We start from the raw sequence: 12,746 nt of genomic DNA, 5'->3' as shown, positions 1-12,746 counted from the left end.
CCAAGTGGCTTTGACAAGGTCTGTGATCTTTCTAATCTGTAAATTATATTTAAAGCTCCCTGTACCTTATACAGTAATATATGTAAAGATTAAAACACTGATTATGTCTTTTCAGAGATAATAGGGCAGTCTACATAACTATTGTATTTAAATAACACAGATTAAGAATTCTACAGCTCATCAGCAGAAAAAAGATCAGTGCTATGAGCCACTTGGGACAGGTTTTATTCCAGGTCAGACGGGAGGAAAAAAGGAGGAAAGTTCAGTGGGATACAAAATCAGAGCTGCACAATCCGATACATCCTCTGGTGATAAAACCCAGCAGACCACGCAGGAGTTGTTAACCCCCAGCTCCCCTTTTTTTCTTTTTCCCTCTCTTCCCATAAAGTAGCCTTGCTTTGTGCAGAATCACCAGGGATTCTGCACGCTCTCGAGGGGCGTTTATGTTTAGAGGGACAGCAAAATCCCGGATCCTCTCATTGCTTTTTCTTGTCTCTTTTTTCTATTCTTTTTATTCTTGTATGGAAAAGTAACGTTGGCGCCGCTTCACTATAATGTTGTGGGCCGTCCGTCGCAGCGGTTCACCAGTCGCTTCAGGAGCGGCTGGGGGTGGAAGCACTGGGACCGCTCCAGGATGAGCTCCCTCCGCTTGCGAATCAGACTCCTCCGTGTACGGTATTCCCACCTCGGAGGTGGACCATGCCTGGTCCTGAAGACACATCTAGGCCCTGATTCAGACAGTGTCTGGTGAGAAGGTTGGGAGTATTTGGGCTGATAAGCAAAGGGAAGACTGCGAATACTGAGTGCTGTGGCTAAAATAGATATAACGTAAAATAAAGCAGTAACAGTTCTCGTTTGGAGGAAACTCTGTAGGTGGGTTAGGACTGGGGGAGTATGCAGCAGTCCTCCCATCCCGTCGTCTGTTGTGGGCCGGAATCGGATTAAGAGCACAGCCCTTAGGTGACCTGCAGGGCCTTTCGGCCCAGCCTCTGGGGCTTTCCTACAGGTTCGCCCCAGACTCGCCGTGTCCGACGGTTACGTGTCCCTTGGCTCCGGTTCTGGAGGCAGTGTCTCGGCCTGGCGTTGCTCCCCTTCCGTAGCTGCGCGAAGGGCTCCCGGGAGCAGCTCTAGCGCAGAAGGTGGCGGGCCGGGGGGACGGCAGTGCCCCATTAGCAGAGCCATCCCACCGTGCCCCCGTTCCTGTGGGCATCCGTACCGCTCTCCCATTTCAGCCTCTTTGATAATTATTTCTTCCTAATGGGCATAAGCGAACAGCGAAGAAGAGAGAAACATCACTTGTTTTCTACAAAGGATTCTCGCGGAAAATGGCTGCTCGCTGACCCTGGCGTTCCTCGTGGCGTGTTAGTGGAGCACCCAGCCGAGCAGAATCGTGTCGCTGTAGTAGATCAGGAGGCAGGAGGGGGATTGAATGGTTTCATTGACTGGAGAGATAAGAAACTTAGAAAGTCTGGGTACCTTTTCATTACCTGATTGTTCGAAATGGCTCTCTACCCTCCGTGGCCAGACTGAAATCTGATTTGCTGTATCACTCACATCATTGCAACAAAATCACAGTGTTACTTATCTCTATTAGGGGCTTGGCTACTTTCTTAAGTTCTAACCTGGGGCTTTCTTATGAAAGGATAAATTTCTGAAAAGATACAGTGGGCATGTACACACAGAACCCATATTACAGCCATTACAGAACCCATATTGCACATTGAGATTTTTACTCTAAAGCAGGACTAAATTCCTCCTCTGATAGTTTCAGCAGCCACAAAACAAAGCTGCAAACGCTGTTCTGCAAAAGGATCTGTGGGAATGTCCGTACTGAGTTTTATTTGGCAGGATTGAGACCAGAGTGAATTATGGCAAGTGATTTCTTTGTGCTGCAAATGGGAACTTAAGCTGTTTTTGAATAGGAAATATGAACGCTGCCTAGAAACTGTTTAGATAATGCTTGGAAATTGTGTTGTTTTATATATATTCTTGTTATTTCTGCAACTGACATTTCTAGATATAGTATGCAGAATCCAAGCGCTAAGCGTTTTGATGAGCTCTCCATACCACATCTGTATTAACTCACCCACTCAAAATCTTTATCAGAAGACTGTTTAAAACAGATTTGTTTTAGGGCTTGTGTGAAATGAAAATAAGCGTCGACTTTCGTTTTCGTTCTTGTTACAATTAGGAATAAAGTCAAAAAAGCCATCTTAGGTTTTCCTGGTTGCAGGGAGAGTAAAGTGCACTTTTATTTCCTGCGCTTATCTGTTTACTGCACAAAGAGCCTTTTTCATCTGGTAAAACTCCTAGAGGTTACAACAAAGCCCCCTTCTATTCTTTGGTTGTTTTTCCATGTGGTTGAGCCATTCTCCGGGGGGCTGATAAGCAGAACAAGTGGTTTTCCTCTTTTACAGATGGAGATAAGAAATGGTTATTGCCCAATTTGCCCTGTTTTGTCTTTGCCTTGTTTGTTGATCTCTCGGCATTTACTGTTGTAAACCTTCCCCATGCGCAGAGCGGTGGTGGTGAACCGTCGTTCTGAGGTTCGTTCTTCTCATCAGTAACAAACTACTAATCTGATTGGCAATTACGTTTTATTTTCTTCAATTACCATCTGGGAGATTCCTGTCACGAATACCTATAAGACCACCAGGGATATTTGGTTAGAAGGTTTGCTGCCTGCTAATACCTTTTCCGGGAGTGTTGTTGAGCAGAGGTAAAATCTGCTAAAAACTTAGTTTTTCGAGGTCCCATAGAAGTTGGGTTTATATCGTTGCAAATGAGAACTTTGTTTTTGTGTCGGGCCAACGGAGCATGTTTCCTGGAAGAAACGTTGAAGTACGTTCTCAGCACTTCCTTAAGCACTTCCTCAAATGCTTGAATTTATTCAGGTGTGCAGGTGGTTTTCTTAAAATTTTAAAGTTTTATTGCATGCTTTCTTCTCCCTTAGCACATTCGTCTCTCTTAATCAAAAAACTGTCAAAATGGAAATATTTTTCATTCTGTAATTGAGAAATTTGTTTTGCGAAACAGGTTTGTTTTCTCTGCTAACCTTGTAAAGTTTCTGAGCCCCAGTATCAAAGTTTTGTCTAGCCAAGGAGTGAAACAGCGTGGCAAATAGCTTTTGGCATGCCAGTTGCTAGATAAACAAGGACTTTTCTTTCCATTTTCTATTCTTTAGGGCAATATCTTAAGAGAGGTATCGGGGTTCATACCTGGCCTTTGCCACCCTGCTTACCTGTAATGTGCATGAGTTAGCCTCCTTTGTAGAAAACATTTGATGAGTTGGCTCAGGTTGCATCAGTTTAGATTTATTTTCATTTCTTTTTTCTGTATTTCGTTTATTGGATTCTCTATCTTTAGAAATTTTTATTACTCTCATATTCAAGTTTAAAAATAGCCAATTTTTCTTTCCCAAATGAATTGCTTGAAGCAAAGTACCCACGAATGCATGGGTATTTTAATTCAGTTATTAAATGTGTACAGAGATAATTTACAAGCAGCCTTTTAGCCATTTTTTTGTGTCTGCTGACTGTTGCATAAGCTAAATTATTTACAGTATGATGCCTCATGAAAGAGAAGCAGATTTGGGTTATTTACTTTGCTGATAAGAGCGGGGCATTGAAGTTGCTGTGATATGCTGCTCTGTTAATTTCTTATTTGCTCCCCAGTGGGTAAAATCTTTTTAAAGAACTAACATGAGTATTGGCAGACTCTTTTGAAACGGTATGGAAGTGGTAAGATTAAACAAAACATGAAAAGGTCTTAAAAAATGTAAGTCAGCAAGCGTTTGGTAAAAATAAAAGTGCTCAACAATGGAAAACCTTTAGGATGCTTAATTTATTTGCTCTCTGTTTGGGAATGGCCTCTGCACTCCATCTGGGAGTAGTTCTTGTGAGTTATGTGTTTTGAATGGCACCAAGCTGGGTATATTGGAACAGCGTGTTTGTGCGGTGTAATGAAAGCCGTTGAAAATGGCCAGGCTGAAGATCTCCCCTTAACGAGGAGATTAAAATCTCTGGTAAAGCTGCAGAGTGTCATTTGTCGCTCTGTCGCTTGACAAGACCCTTTGCCTGGGACGGTTCGGTCTTTGCCGTTTGCAGGTGTACAGAGTCTTCACGAGTTTTTTTCCGCCTATGTAGGTGCCGGCGACCCGTCGGACACGGTGGCTCCTGTGATCGTAGTCCCTCCGCAGAATACGAGCGTCGTAGCCRGCAGCGGTGACGTCACGCTGGAGTGTGTGGCCAGCGCCAGGTATCGTCAAAGCAGCGGCTTGCGTGGAACTGTTCTTAATGCGCTGTCCTTTACCAAAAAGGACATAGGAATATCTCCCTCCTTTTATTATTTGAATGATTGGAGCAGAATGCAGCATGTAACTTGCTTTTCCTTTGAAGAACCTTACGAATAACCTTGTTTGTCCAGCATTACTGAATTCAACATACTGATTTAGAATACAGATAGAGCTACTTTCCCACCTGTTACTCACTCTGTAAGGAAAAGTAAGAGAGTGTGGTTCAAACATTACCTTACGAGAGATAATTATGCTAAGGGTTAATAATATTATAACTGTATTGCCTATTGACATGAAAGGTAATACTGTTTAAGTGAATAGTCTGCACTTCCTAGCAAATAAATTAGGAAGGCTCTCCCCCTACTTTCTACTCTATGGAGTAATTTATTACAGATTCAGTTTACATTGATTATTGCTCAACTGTGTATAATGTGCCATAACATACAGTTTGTAGCTTTCCTACTGCGCCCGGGACTAAAGCTTCCATCTAGTAGGAACAGCATTGAATTCTAGGGGAAGTGAAAAACTGAGGTCCTCAGATGATAAGAAATCCAACAGATTTACTTTCCCCTCTGAGGGCAGAGATTTTCTTGATATGGTTAATATTGTTTTGGTAATTGAGTTATAATGAAAGCACTTCCTGCGCAGCTGATTCCCATAGCAGTATTTACTCATTATATCCTTTTGCTTAGAGAAATCAAATTATTAATCCTTAAGTTCTATTGCTGTATCAATTAGCTGTGCTTGCATGATGCCATTTGCATAGTCTGTGGTCTTGATATATAGAAGTTATATATAGATTTACTTCTAAATGTCTGATGTCTGGGACAGAGGAAGAGCTAGAGGAGTTTTATAATCTGTATATAACTGCAGATAAGTCTATTCTGTAATGGATATTCTTTTATTGTTGTCCTTTTGTTTTGTTTTTTAACCTTGGAAGACCTGTTGAGAGACTAAGCGTGACTTGGAAGAGAAATGGAATAAAAATAACCAGTGGAATTAGCAGTTTTGGGAGACGTCTCACTATCACCAACCCAACCTCTGCTGACGTTGGGATGTACTTCTGTGAAGCGAAATTGAGAGACAGCACAGAGGAACCAGCAAGAGCAAAAGCCTTCCTTTCTATAATGGGTAATTCTCAAGGCAGTGTGTTTTTTGTAAAACAGGCTCTGGATTCAGGTACAATAGGAAAAAAATTGATATTTTAATATTTTATCGACCTTACATTTGAACCTTTCATCGCTGAATGGAACAAAAGAGGTGAAAGGGGGTTATCTTCCAAATTAATTCAGCTGTTCTTCTCCATGAATATAAATTCATCAAATAGATTTTTTTTAAATACTGATATGATTCTGGATCCCCTGTGAAACTATGCATTTAATCAGAAGTTGGGGAAATCAAGTAGTAAAATCCTTATTGGGCAGTTTCCACATTTTGTCTTCTAGCTGCATTAAATCCTGATTAACTCCTAGCTTGCTTACATCTAGTTTTAATGTGTCAAGTGCCTGCATTTCCAAATGAAGCCTTTTAGGAGCACTTCTGTGTGTTGTCTTTTGCAAGAGCCAGTTGGGAGGCCAAAGACATTTCTGAGCACGCAGGCAGGCAGATGTCATTACTGAAGCAACAAAAGGGAGAAGAAAGTAAGATTAACATCAACGCTACGTGCTGGACCTCTGACCACAAGGGAAGCTTTGGACTTCATATTTTTAAAGAGGCATGAATGCATTTCAGCCCTTTTTCCTGGAGGAACTGGCCTATTTCCGCCATCACCACTATGCTGGAATTTGGCTGTAGTAGGGAGGTCGTGATTTGAAAGTGGTAGTTACCGTGCGTGTCGTGTCCTGATATAATGATGCAAATGAGCATGCTGGACACAATCTAAAGCTTGTGAGGAATTTTAGTATAAAAGAGAAGTTTTAGAATGATAAGCCAGTGCTGATTGTGTAAGTCTAGGTCTTAGGTGATAGTCACAGTGGTAACCATGTAGGTGTCCTGGACAGATTATTGCTCTGGCAATGATGCAAGCTCTTAATGTTGATCAGAATTCATATACATGAATTTTTGTAGTACATTGCAGAGAGAATTCAGCACACAATCATCTACATTCCTTTAGCCTTCTGAAAATAGTTTTTAAGACTCTGCTGTATGACGTCTATTCTATTAAAGCAATTTAAAGCAGTTCATGTTAAATGAGAAAACAGCTCTTCTTTGTACAAATCTCTGTTCCAGGTTCATTTGTAGCACTGTGTCCCTATTATATTTATTAGCTTGCTTCCAGTCTTTTTCTTTGTACTCTGTTTCTTAGAGTTATTACTGCACAGCTTCCCTCCCCTTTAAGGAACAGAGACAGATTTCGCTTATTTATGGTTTTGGTTTAAACTCTTCCTTATTCATAAGATTTTATTGTAACTAGCTTAATTTTGCTGCTTTGCTGTCAGGTCCAGCCTAGTGCAATACTTAAAGCAGCCTCTTGGTTAATGTAAAAAGATTCTTAAATATAGTTACAATAAAAATGAGAAACGGTCATTGGGGGATCATACTAAAATAGCAAAGTTGCCTTTCTTTAGTAGCTTATCTACTCTTTTATTTTTAGATGCTTTATGTATTTCTTATCCAGTTTTAGGGGGCTGTCAGGGAATGAAGTTATGAAAAGGCCTGTAGATATGAACAAGCAGATGAAAGAAAGCAGAAACAAATTTCTTACCGATTACTTTTATTTTGTTCTGATGGAACAAGACACTTCAGGTGCAGGTGTTTACTCAATGTGTCAGTGAAGGCTGATACATTTATTTATGAGTTTCTTGAGCTGGAGAATGGATGTCTCATTCTAAACAGGAAGCTGAATCAAAGGATTAGTAGTTAATTCATAACTTTTATTCACACGTAGAATTCTGGGATCACAGAATGGATGGGATGGATCAGGCTGTTGTTTAATTAGCAAAGGGAAAGGTTCTGGAAGAAAGCGCAGACCAGGTTCAAACCACATTCGCTCCTTCTTCTGATGGAATAATTCTAAGGATTTTTTTCTAAGTATTTTTGTGATATAGCCCTCATAACCTACTGGAGTAGTATTTACAGAGACTCGAGTATGCTTGTCCAGCTGCATGTATGAGATATTTGTAGTGTGTGCATGTCGATAATGTATCTGATAATGAGCTGTGCTTCTTTGGGAGGATGATATAGCGTGGGCTTAGCAAGGGGTCTTGACTAACAGGAAAAGGAAATTGTGTTAATAGAACAAGTTTGTTTTCAAAATGATTGTGAAAAACCAAATAAGACCCTCCATAGTATAGTAATGAGAGCTTTTGTGGGTTGATAGAAAAAGTTATTTTGCTATTAACAGGTAGAACAAGGGTAGTGATAAAAAGGTGGTTCATCAAAGATACCACAAATATTGAATTAATAAGAGCCATTTTTTTACAAATACATTGTGGCGGATGACCCTCCACAATTCATCAGTCCTTGCTTTTCCCGGCTAAGTCACACAACTTGAGCACGTGCTCGAAAGGTGACAAGAGTTCTATTAGAAGGCAATGGAGCTTAGTACAGAGGTGTGTATGCTCAGCTTAAATTCCTATTTGTGACCTACAATAGTATTTCTGAATATTCCTGAGACTGCATCTCCTGTTTGTAAATTAAGATCACCCTAACCCTTGAAACATCTGAACATCTAACAGAGTAGTACTGCGTGAACAGGAAGAAAGTGCTGTAGTCTTTAGTTGCAGGGCGGTTTTCTTCTGAATGTGGAAAAGAGATTTCTGACATATTCATATTCTTCCAGCAAAGATAAACTGAGGTGGTTCCAAACTCTGGAACTAACTGTTGGAAAATTAAGTAATTTAGGGAGTCTTCTCATGAGCAAACCAATTTGAAAATGGAACTAATCTTAAATGCTTCTGCTCTGGTTTTGCAAGTTCCTATAGCCACAAATTGCACTAGTCATTTTTAAAGTGATTGTTCTATGGGAAATTATGAATTTTAGGCACACAGAATAAGGAATGAAACCATTCTACTACATGAAGACTATAGTGTTCCTTAAAGCAGTTGCAGTCAGAAAGTAAAATCTGAACAAAATGAGGAAAAAAGAAAAACAAAAAAAAATGACCTTGTATGATCAGCTGTTATACAGAACTGAGTGTTGAAGCCCTGCTGACGTATCCAAAGGAGTATGATGCAATCGTATTGTCATTATGATATGGCATAAAGCAGAAACACAGTAGAGGATTTACCACCTTCTTTGGGGCTGTTTTGTGCCTGGAAGTGTTGATCAGCATTAATAGATATATTATTCTCATCTCAGTGTTTCCTAGAGAGAATTTTTACGTCCCAGCTGGATATATTTCTTTCTGAAAACAGGACATTAGGTGAGTGTTGTAGGTCTGTTTCTCTGTCCTGATTCTCATAAAGTACAAAAGATACAGTTTCATGGGATCGTGAGATTCAGGAACACATCAGAAACATAAATAGTATTAGTATGGAGGACCAACCTGGCTAGAAGCTGGGATGATCTATATGGCTATTCCTCCTTCACTCCACTTCTCCAGGAGCAAGTGTGGAGATGCAAAGGGCCTTCTTTGTGCATTGCCATTCTTCATGAATTTCCATTGTTTGTATTGCTGATAAAAACAAATTATTTTCAGCTGTTGCTAGCCCCCTCAATTCTTTGCACTCAGCTCTCTGCATATATTAGCCCTCACGGCTCCAGTTTAGATGTTCAGAAACACTACACACCATGTCTTGAAAGCAGAGGAAGGAATTTTTTCTGTGATGATAGTGTTTATGTATTGTGCATAAGAAAAGAATGAGCATTTTCAAAAAAACTTGGTGTAAATTTGACTGGTGTAAATTTGGATGCAGAGGCTCTAAGCAGAAAAATAAGGTAGCCTGTTGGGAAAAAAAGAAGTTATGTGGAAGAAATAGGTTTTGAAAGCTGTTAAAGGGCTCATCTATGAATTTCATGTAATAGTTTAATAATCTTTCACTATGTTATTACTACTTTTGGTCTGGTGAGCCACAGAGGTTCATGAGACTGACGTATCTGTGTCTCCTTGCGCCCGAATGCACTCGGGACCCAGCCTGGACCTATCCCATAGTGAAGTAACGGGACTTCTGGGAAGTCCACTTCCATCCATGATGTGCACTGGAAGTTCTCTTCTTTCAGTTCTGCAGACAGAAGCTGCGTGCTCTGGGCCGTTGCAGGACTTTAGAGTGCAGGTCACAGTAGGGGAGGTTAGTCATACATACCATATAGGTTCCCAGGTGACATAATTGCATCTGTTTTTGAAAGGAGCTGTTCCCAAGCCAGAAGGATTTTTCCCATGACTCAGAGCATGCAAAGCTCAAAACGAGACTGAGAAGAGCTTTTCATCTGTTTCTGTTTTAACCTGATACTCATGCAAAGAAAAACCCTGCTTTAAGGAATCTGTTATACCTGGGTACACAGTGTATAGTCTCTCCGCACAGTCTGATCTTCTGTCTGGAGTTACAGACTTTGTACCTATAAGGAGCTCTCGGGTTTTCTGTTCCACCTTCTTTGCAGGATATTCACCAAATAACTTAGTTTATGCTAATGTTAGAGAAAGGCTTCCATGTTGAAGGCTCAATTTTCCTCTTAAATATGCGGGCCTGAATTTCTGAGTGATACAGGAATTTCATCTTTGGAGGAGCCCCTGGGGCTTTCTCTGTTCTTTCTGACTTTCATGTAGGTATCTTGGATTAGGTCACACATCTCCAATGCAGCTTGAAGGGTATGTAATGGATGCTGACTGCTATCTTTTGAATGTTAAAATCAGTGACCATGTAACTCTGTGTGGGAGAAGTTAGAACGGTATCAAATTTTGCAGGCTCCCAAGGGCTTTGCAGAGAGGCTGTTTTTGCAATGATGTCTGTAGTGTAACATGCCCCCTCCCCCCCAAACTCTCAACAACTATAAAAAGCATGCATTTATATTCAAATATTCTTTTTCCCTTTTGCTTGTTCTTGACCTTTTAGTTAAGATCAGTCAAACGCTGATATGATAGCTGAGCAATATAGTATCTGTTTCTTTCAGTCTAATGTGAGACGTGACTTCTCTCGTTGCACAGCACGCTGCACTGCCAGCAGGGTGAACTTGGTATAATAGGTCTCTTCCTCCTCTAACCGTTGTGATTCTATAATTTAAATCAAATGTTTGACCTGATACCAAGAGATGACTGTCATTCCTTGAAATAGCAGTGTCTGGGGGCTTGTCTGGCACGTTAGATAGTTTGGAAGACATTGTAATTTCACCCCGCGTATTAAATTTCAGCACGTGATTATTGCCTACAACAATAAATGTTCAAATTCACACTGCGTGATCCAAACCAAGCCTTATAAATATGCAATATAGTCATATGTACAGAAAGCCAGAATGCCCCTTTAGAATGCCATCTGACCCCATAAATGTTGCTGTTTTCTGTGGCCTCTTCCTGATAGATATTCACCGGGTGTTGTAGAACACCCAAATTCAGGTCCCATGAATTTCACACTTGCAACAGGTCTCTCTCTAGGTCTTTAGGCACACCCCTCCTATGCAGATCATATGCCTGACTCTTAGAAGTTCTAGATTTCTGTTGTGTAGGACCTGTAACTGGAGCCATTTCTGCTTAATGTGTTCAGCAGTCTGAGTTGTGTTGAAGCTATAAACCCTCACTACTCAATGCAGTAGGCAGGTAGGATGGAGCCTGCAAAGGACCTGTTGGTGTGGCTAGTGTAAGAGACATGTATGTGGAAAAGCAGCGCTGTTGGCACGGGAGGTAGTGTCATCTGGGAGTCCTCTGGGAGTTGGCCTGTGTCCTTTAGACCCCAGACCTTTATCTGCTGCTCCGTCTCGTCTGCTGCAGTGTCATCCTGCTTCTTTCAAAAAAGCTGGTGTGAATCTTCCTTTTATAACAGTCCCATTTGCAAAGTGACAGTTATCAATAACTTCAAGTTTCTTTTCGGGTAAGTCATTGCTTGATAACCAGCTCACCTAAACATCTGGTATCGTAATCGGTGTCTTCAAGGGTAGCAAAACAACCTGTATGGGATTTAAAGGAAGGAGCACAGGTGGTGGGATAGGATTTTTGGAAGAGAGGGAAAGCAGGCTGTATAAATATGCCAAGTTTATCTGCAGCAGCTGTGTGCAACAATAGTTCATAAGCAGTGTTATGGAGCCACTAGCATCTTTGAGGTCACCTGCTGGCAGCTGAAGGTTGCCAGTTTTAAAAATTGGCCTGTTAAGGTTAGAGTGCCATAGAAAGGGGAGGGTGAAAGGAGTACTTTCAGCAATCCCCTAAAAAGAGGAAAATACGCTGGAGCCTCACTGACAGAAGAGACATCCACAACTAGAAGTGCAAAGTTAGAAGGCCTGGATGTAGGGGTACGTGCCTGGATGCTGTCTTGCTTCTGTGCTGCTTTGGCCACCTTTCCCCTCTGCCTCCCCTCACAATCAAATAAACTGAAATAGAACAAAAGGCTCAAAATTTATTTTAAGAGAGGGTATGCAGATGGACACATAGATAAGTAAGGGTACTAGGCTAAAAATTTGGAAGCCAAAAAGATAAAATTCTGGGAACTGGAGCTCAAGGAAAGCATCAAGATAAGGCTTAGAGGAGGGCATAAAAAGGGAAAGTGTGCAGTACCTGGACATGGGCTTAGATGGATTGCAGATGGTTCAGCAACTTAGATGATCAAACATGTCAAACAGTGTGTTCCATCAGTGAATTTCAATTAAATGTTCAGCTTTTCAATTCGTTGCTTAGATTAATGCATGAGATCATATGCAATAAATCACCTCATATTATGTATGTTTATTAATAGCTTTATATTTACGCAGGGAGGATCAATAATGTTAACACATGTATATTATTAGAATATAATAAATCATGTAGCTTGTTTTATTGGTTTTGCTGGGTAAATGCATATTCCAGACTATTTTGCAACCTCACCTCCTCCTGTGCGCAGGATTTTGAAGACTAATATTGATTGACTTTATTTGGAATGACTACAGAATTGTAATATCCATTGGAGCCCAAATGGGACCCCAGTTCTGTGCACTCAAGCAAGTATTTTATTGTAGTTAGCGGGAAGGCATGCTGTGAGCGTGTTCGGAGTTGCAGTCCTGGTGGTTACTGATGTGTACTTGCTGGCACATCATATAATCACTCTGTGAAATGCTGATAGCAACACTTGCTATACTACAGGTCATAGCAGGAGAAATGACAGGGTATTTGCAGGCTAAATTGATGTGATTTTGTTTTCACTTGTGAAAATAATTTATATCCTATCAAAAATACAAACGGCATGTCTGGTTTGCACATATGATTGGTGAAAAGCTTTGAGAAAAGATCAGCTTAGATGACTTTGGATCTTGCTTGTAGCTTGCTACACTTTTTTTCCAACCTACCTGAATTCCTTAAGATGAAAGTACAAGCAGCTTGTTCTTACAAGCCAT

At 40.7% G+C, this 12,746-nt stretch overlaps 1 protein-coding gene across 1 annotated transcript in view; it reads left to right on the top strand.

Moving 5' to 3' along the window:
• The window catches only part of SDK1 (sidekick cell adhesion molecule 1), a 432,311-nt gene that overhangs the window by 266,668 nt on the left and 152,897 nt on the right, over positions 1 to 12,746 (top strand). The window contains exons 7-8 of the mRNA XM_026083057.1: positions 4,146 to 4,257; positions 5,235 to 5,425. Coding sequence (XP_025938842.1) covers positions 4,146 to 4,257; positions 5,235 to 5,425 — 303 coding nt within the window. The remainder of the gene's footprint in view (positions 1 to 4,145; positions 4,258 to 5,234; positions 5,426 to 12,746) is intronic.

The sequence above is a fragment of the Apteryx rowi genome, unplaced genomic scaffold, assembly GCF_003343035.1.
Source record: "Apteryx rowi isolate R43461 unplaced genomic scaffold, aptRow1 scaffold_6, whole genome shotgun sequence".
NCBI classification, from domain to species: domain Eukaryota; kingdom Metazoa; phylum Chordata; class Aves; order Apterygiformes; family Apterygidae; genus Apteryx; species Apteryx rowi.
This window is presented reverse-complemented; position numbering and strand designations above follow the sequence as displayed.